This window comes from Aotus nancymaae, unplaced genomic scaffold, assembly GCF_030222135.1.
Source record: "Aotus nancymaae isolate 86718 unplaced genomic scaffold, 86718_ANA_hifiasm-v0.15.2.pri h1tg000020l, whole genome shotgun sequence".
Lineage (NCBI taxonomy): Eukaryota > Metazoa > Chordata > Mammalia > Primates > Aotidae > Aotus > Aotus nancymaae.
This window is the reverse complement of record NW_026988432.1, coordinates 67,787,165-67,794,123: the sequence shown is the minus strand read 5'-3', so window position 1 is coordinate 67,794,123 and position 6,959 is coordinate 67,787,165. Positions and strand designations below refer to the sequence as shown.

General features: G+C 43.1%; 1 protein-coding gene across 1 annotated transcript; it reads right to left on the bottom strand.

Moving 5' to 3' along the window:
* Positions 1-3,671: 3,671 nt before the first annotated feature.
* Positions 3,672-6,695, bottom strand: LOC135276041 (low-density lipoprotein receptor class A domain-containing protein 4-like). Its single transcript, XM_064379001.1, has 3 exons — positions 6,654-6,695; positions 6,358-6,411; positions 3,672-4,327 (listed from the first exon to the last, which is right to left on the bottom strand). The coding sequence occupies exons 1-3, from the start codon at positions 6,693-6,695 to the stop codon at positions 3,797-3,799; spliced, it is 627 nt and encodes a 208-aa protein (XP_064235071.1). The 3' UTR covers positions 3,672-3,796.
* Positions 6,696-6,959: the final 264 nt, after the last annotated feature.

The window sequence follows — 6,959 nt, the reverse complement described above, 5'->3', positions numbered from 1 at the left end:
ACTTAGAGCAACATCGTTCTTTAAAAGTATTGCAATTACAGACCTTAGGTCTAAGAACTACATCACCATTGCTCGGGTAAAAGAGGCAGATACATGACAGGTGGAAATCTTTTTCTGTATAGAACTGGGAATTATGTTGAAAAGTAAGCACAAATATTTGTTTAAAAAGACTTTAATGACTTGTATCTTAGCTCACAACCAACTATTGAAAAGTTCAAATACAGTTGTACTTTTTAGTAGATTGCTTTATAATAAAAATTAAATGAACTAAATGCTGTGAATAGTATTGTACATATTTTAAAATAGCTTTAAACTAGACAAGTATACAACTAGAAAACATGATTTTTGAAAGCCATAAAATGAAAAATAGCAACATATCAACAAGCACATTAAAATGAACAAGTATAATTAACAGTAAAGTTTAAGCCTCAATTCATTCTGTAGAAAGGAAGCAATGATGTGGTAACAAATTTTAGTACCTCTGAGTCTAGGACATTCTCATGCTCAACAATTCTTGCACAAGGTTGAACCTGGGGTGTGGGAGCTTTGCTTTTGACAGTAATGAGCCTCAGTTCTTAATGCAGAATCACAAGGGGTGCAGTACATGATGGAACCAACACACAGGTCTAGATACATGGGATCCACAACACACAAGAGCGTCAACTTTTCATGGTCCCTTTAAACAAATACTAAAAGGGCTGCCTTTTAATCCATTCAGCATTAAGAGTTGCATTGTACAGTCGATTTCAGTTTAAGGATAATCTGTCATTTGTTTCCTGGATGTTAGGGGTATGATTCCATTGTCATTTTCAAAGTCAGACCATATACTATGGAGCAAATAGAAACTTTGGAATTTATTGGACTATCCTCTGATGGCAGAATAAGCTGATGATACGGATCAGATGGGCCAAATTCCATGGACTGCCCTTACGGATAACACTCAAAAAGATACCCACACCCAAGATTCAACCATGGTTTTAATGAACACGGTGTTATAAACTTTTTTTTTTTTTTTTAAATTAGGGCATTTGAAGATAATGCAGAGGTCATAATCAGACACTAAAAACTAAACTGGAAGAGAGATGTAACAATATACAATTCAAAATGTAATTTCTAACTGATGGCAAAACCAAGCTTGCTTTTTGGGTTAGGATTATAACAGGACACGAATGGGAATGGATGAGAGCTTCGCTTGGCTGGCTGACAGCCAAGTCTCTTCTAGTGCTAACCCATAACTAAACACTTTTTCCAAGAACAGGGCCTCCTTGTAGTTGGATTTGTTTTTCCTGAGGTATTCTTTCCCTACAATCTCTACTGTTACTTCATTGGCTCCACAGCTTCAGTTTGTAAAAGAAAAAGGCACAGAGAGACTTGGACACAGATGGTAACAGATGCCTCTGGAGCTGAACAAAGTCCTCTGCTGCAGGACTTTTTTACTTTTTCCTCTGACACAGTTTCTGCAGTATTAACAACAAAAAATGTGCACTTTTCACTGAGGCCTGACACCTTCATGATGCTACAGCAGGAGACAGATGCAGGAGATTATAAAGCAAGTTGAAAATCAACATTTTTCTGACTCAAATATAACTAATACTGGTCCAGCTGAGCATTATTAAAATGATTGAATAAGAAGCGTCTAGTGGCAACCAAACAGCTGTTGGATTTTTTAAAAAAGTCTTTTCTTTAAAGTGTTTTCACAGCAAAGATGCAACTTTCCATTGCTATGTATACGCTGGTCATAAACTGTTGCTTGTTCACACTTCTTTCTCTTGTGATATAATATGGATATTTAATAGGAAAATAAACTACATAGACTTTAATCTGTATGCATCCATTTGCAAATTTCCTTGGAAAAGAGGACAAAGCACATAGGCATTCACAAATTCTATGCCATTTCTGTTAAAATTGATATCATCTATACATTCTATTACAGTCTCGGAAGCTCCACTGTGGCCTTCAACTGTATATACTTCCACACAGGGTTGTAGGCATGAGCTGACAACTGGTGCCCGTGCTTTTTTTCTCTGCATTTAAGAGTCGGACTAGTTCTGTGGATGTTACTGTGTGGAATGGATGAATGTAATGGAAATTCCAATCCTCAAAACAAACAAAAACCAGCGACCTACCTACAGAGGTAAGAAGCAGAAGGGAACAGACCGGGATCAGACAGGACTTGGGGTTTGGAACAGTCTCTGCAGTTATAGCACAGAGCCACCGCACTGAGGGATCACCTCCGAGACCCACAGACAGACACAAACACACACACTGATTTGGCTTTAAAGCTGCATAGATCAGTCATAGAATCATCATTCCAGCTCATCTTGTTATGTGCAGAGGCCACAGAGGCCCACCCTCCACATGGCAGACCGTTCTGCAGATAAGCCCTTCTCCACGCGCAGTGTCTGCTGAACGTGTTGGCTGCTGCTCTGATAAAAGCCAGTGCTTACATCAGCAGAAAAAAGTTATTTTTTTAATTGTACGTAAGAATGAATGTTTGTAAATGTCAGGAGTATTAAAATTAATGGTATTTAAAATCAGTTTTCCAGTTGCATTTTAACTGCATGTTGTGCTTTTTACCCTGTGCTCTTAAATCACTTGCCCCCTCCACTGTTCTCTGACCGTTCAGTTCTTGCCTTCAGTACAAAGGCTGGCCTGGAGAAGGGTTTGGTAGAATCCTGCAGGAGTTTGGGTAGGTTTTGAGCACTGCATTCCTCTAAGAATGCTATGCTAATACTAGTGACATACAATGGCTTATTATGACCAGCAACATGGCATTCTTCCATCATGCTATAGTGAAAAATATCTAAATTACTGAAGAAATTGCACTGCTGAAGGATGAGGGCAGTACTGCATGATACTGGATCCATAAACGCCTGTGTTCATTTTCTCATAAAATATGCAGCCTAAGATTAGCAGAGTAACTCAAATAACAAGTCAGAAATGCTGGAACTTAATCTTCCCTATCTTCCATCCAAAAGTCTCCAAAAGCTTCAGCGATGCGCTGCTATTTGATGCAAACTCCTGCAACAATAATGACTTTTTTGATTTACGCAGGTTGGTAAAATATTAGGCTACATCCCGAAATATCTGTTCTTAGATGATTCTGGGGACCACTCCAGGATATTCCTTGGGCCTGATGACAATCCACAGGTGAAAAGACGACATACAGAACTTCACGTAAAACAGTTCCCTCGTATATATTTTCCACATTAAGATAGTGCAACTTTGAACACACATCGTCACACACAAAGGAGCTCCTTGCATTCACCCAACTCTTCCACTTTATGCCTTGGCACACAAAACAGGAATTTTGATTCATACTTTTTAAGCAAAATAAAAGTTCCACATCTTAGGAGAAAAAGCAAACTGGCTGGTTCTTCCCCACAAGAATATATAATAATCCTTCCTTCTTCATTCAATTAATTATAAAACAGGCCATTCTGGCCTCATTTATCTGCAAAGTCTCCTTTCAGAATTAAATAAACCAAGTATCTCTGTGGGTTTTATTTCATGATATCTTCAAAGCATCCCTTTCTCTGTTTTCCCCTGCCCACACCCCCATCCCAACCCCTGTCCCCAAACACTGTTTGCAGTCAGACCAGGTGGAAGTTTGTATCATTTCAGTCTAGTTTGCATGCAATTCCCCTAAAAGGAATCAGAAACAAAGGCCATGTTTGCTCATTTGGTTTTACTTATTTGTACCACGTAAAACTGAACAACACTGTGCGCAGGAGGGGCCCAGCGGCCGCTTCCCTCCTCGGTTTCTTTCTCCAGCTGAAGTGCACATTGGAGGAAATCAGACCAGGTTCCCAGGCTTCCTATCTTTGCCTTTGATGGGTACTATTGTGCTCTCTGAGTTGTTCTGCTGAAACTGCAGTCTGCTGACCCTGTGTGCATTGCTGCGCTGGTGATGGAGGAAAGAGGCACCTGGGTGGTGGCCCATCACCTCGCTGTATGTGGGTGGCGGCCCCTCCATCCTCCCGTTGCTGCTGCAGGTGGATGCACTGATGCCCGAGTTGCTGCTCGGTGGGCACGGGCCCCCACTATACATAGCAATGTCTATCAAATCACTGTCAAATATGGTTTGGTTGGGTGGGGCCCTCACGGACTCTCGGTTGAGTTCCATCTGCTGTTCAGGGTCCCGGAGCTGCAGGGTGCAGGGCCCCTGGTAAGGAGGTGGCTCTTCACCATCGGACAAGGAGATGGTGGGAGGAAGATCAATCTCGTGCTGCACATAGGGGTAGGTGGGCTGGAAGCGGCTGAAGCGATCCCTCTGGATGAAGGACGGAGCTGTGAACCTGTCCCTGGACTGCAGGGCATGCATGATCTGGAAGGAAAAGAGGAGAGGCTTGAAGGCAGTTTGGGTGCAATGATGACCATAAATGTAACAGAATCAAGGAGAGTCACACTTGGTCTGTGTTCTTACCAGTTTGAACACCATCTCCCAGAAAAAGCAGGAAAATCCAATTCCAGAAAAAAGCTTACTTTTCTGATTCCTTATGTTCCTTATGACAGACCACTCACCTTGCCAAATCCCAGCGCATCCAGGAGGGCTGAGCAATGGAGAGCTGTGGGTAATTGAAAGCTTGGGCTCCTGGGAGTTACTGTGCGTGCTACGTGTGCATTTTCCAAGGGTTCAAACAGAACACACTAGGAACTCCAAGAGTCACAGGGTGAAGAGCACTGCGGCCAGCACTTGAATCATCAGCGGCCTCGCCCAGGCCTCAGCTTTTCCATAACTTATGAGGACAGGACAGGGCTGCCTACTTTCTCAGGTCCCTGCCAGCGCTAGAACCTAGAACCTATGATTCAGAAAAGTAACAAGGCGCTCTGAGTTTTTATTTTTATTTATTTTTTTCATCTTAATTTTTTTTTTTTGAGACAGGGTCTGGCTCTGTCACCTTGGCTGGAGTGCAGTGGCGCCATCTTAGCTTACTGCAACCTCAACCTTCTGGAATCAAGCAATTCTCCCACCTGAGCATCCTGAGTAGCTGGACAACTGGTGCATGCCACTAGGCCTGGCTAATTTTTTTTTAAAAGAGAGATGGGGTTTTGTCATGTTTCCCAGACTTGTCTCAAACTCCTGAGCTTAAGTGACCCACTCACCTCAGCTTCCTAAAGTGCTGGGATTACAGGCATGAGTTACCATTGGCCAGGACTCCAAGTAAGCAGAAGTTATAACTTCACACAATGATATGCAGAGCAGATACAAAGCATTGGGTCGATTTATTCATTACTTAGAGATTATTGCCCAACCAATTACTTTTTTAAACGAATCCCCCCAAAATGACTGCATTTTCTTTTTTTTAATTTTTATTAAAAAAAATTTTTTTTGAGACAGAGACTTACTCTGTTGCCCAGGCTGGTGTGCAATGGTGCCATCTCAACTCACTACAACCTTCGCTCCCTCCCCCCACCAGGTTCACATGATTCTCCTGCCTCAGCCTCCTAAGTATCTGGGATTACAGGTGCCTGCCACTGTGTCCGGCTAATTTTTGCATTTTTAGTAGAGATGGGGTTTCACAATCTTGGCCAGGCTGGTCTTGAACTTCTGACCTCGTGATCCATTCGCCTGCCTCGGCCTTTCAAAGTGCTGAGATTACAGGCAAGAGCCACCATGCCCAGCCAATGACTGTTTTTTCTTTCTGGCTCCTAGACTTTTCCAGTTATTTGGAATCTGAATAAAAGTTTCCTATAGTTATTTTTAGTCACTGACATGAAAAATGTTTTGTACTCAAGTAGATATGATTATAGTAATTTCTTTTTCCAAAATTAACCCAGGTTGTACATTTCTTACAATATCTTCTCATTTGTTCTACCATCCCAGTTTCTAGGAGACGGCTCTTTTATATACATATATATACACACACACATGCATATATGCATAGATGTATATGTGTGTGTAATATATGTGTATATACATGCATTTAATATACACACATATCTACACACATACATAAAGATATTGATTTCTCGCACACCATTATTTTTAACTTGAAAGCAAAAAAAATGTTATTTTAAAATCTGCATTATTACACTTGGAGATGTGGGAATGAATCACGCTATGATATTTATAAACTATGCCCACACTTGCCAAGGCACATTAGTAGAAGCTTATGGAATCATGTAAAGATCAGTAATTCACAAATTGTTTTTGGTAAGGAGATTTAGACTAGAACGAATAATCCTTGGAAGATTCTAGGAAAAATCCCCTCCTGCTTTTGACCAAAGTTCCAGGCAATGCCTTCGTCCAAAAGTATCAGCCCACGTGGTAATGCCCCTGCCCCTTCCACCCGACTTGGCAGGGACATGCCCCCTCACTCCCCACCCCAGCCCGCACCTCCTGGGGCCCCTTACCTCCGAAGCGCCCGGCCGCGGTACGGCGCTGTCTGAAGGCCACAGGCACTCTTCCTGGCGGAGGGGAAGGGAAGGAGAGTGGGGAACAAGAAACGGAAGAAAATCATTAGCCCTGCAGCATCTAAAAACATGAACCACAACTTCTGGAAACGGGGATCTGCTCAAAATGTGGAACGAGAAAGAGCCGGTCCCTTTTCAGATCTCATGTCTACATGGAGGGTTGTGAACAAAAAGAAGCATGGAAAAGTTGACCTCCTGGCCAGATGAGATAGTGGAATATGGCTCACTCTCTACACCTGTGTGCTTGAAATAGCTTCAAGGTGACGGGCCAACCGCATTCAGTGGCCGCTCGACGCGGGCAGGCTGGGTTGAGGAAGCCCTGACAGAGGCGGCCTCCCGCCGGCGCCCTGCAGCCTCCCGCAAAGGCGCACGGCTGCGCTCGCAGGTGGACGCCCCTGCCCAAGCCCGAGTGCCCTTCCGCGCCCTACAGCCAGTGTCACCTCCAGTCCGCTTATTCACAGGGCAGCTGCAACTTCGTATCTAGTGGCTTAGTATCTTTTTTCAAAAACGTCTGGCCAGATTGACAAGGCGACAGGCCAGCC

What these genes read in the sequence shown, in the direction of transcription:
- LOC135276041 (XM_064379001.1), bottom strand. Translation starts at nt 6,695, where the DNA reads ATGCGGTTGGCCCGTCACCTTGAAGCTATTTCAAGCACACAG. An exon ending in AAGCTATTTCAAGCACACAG is followed by an intron (nt 6,412 to 6,653) that starts GTGTAGAGAGTG and finishes CCCCTCCGCCAG; the next exon opens with GAAGAGTGCCTGTGGCCTTC. An exon ending in CGCGGCCGGGCGCTTCGGAG is followed by an intron (nt 4,328 to 6,357) that starts GTAAGGGGCCCC and finishes TTTTCCTTCCAG; the next exon opens with ATCATGCATGCCCTGCAGTC.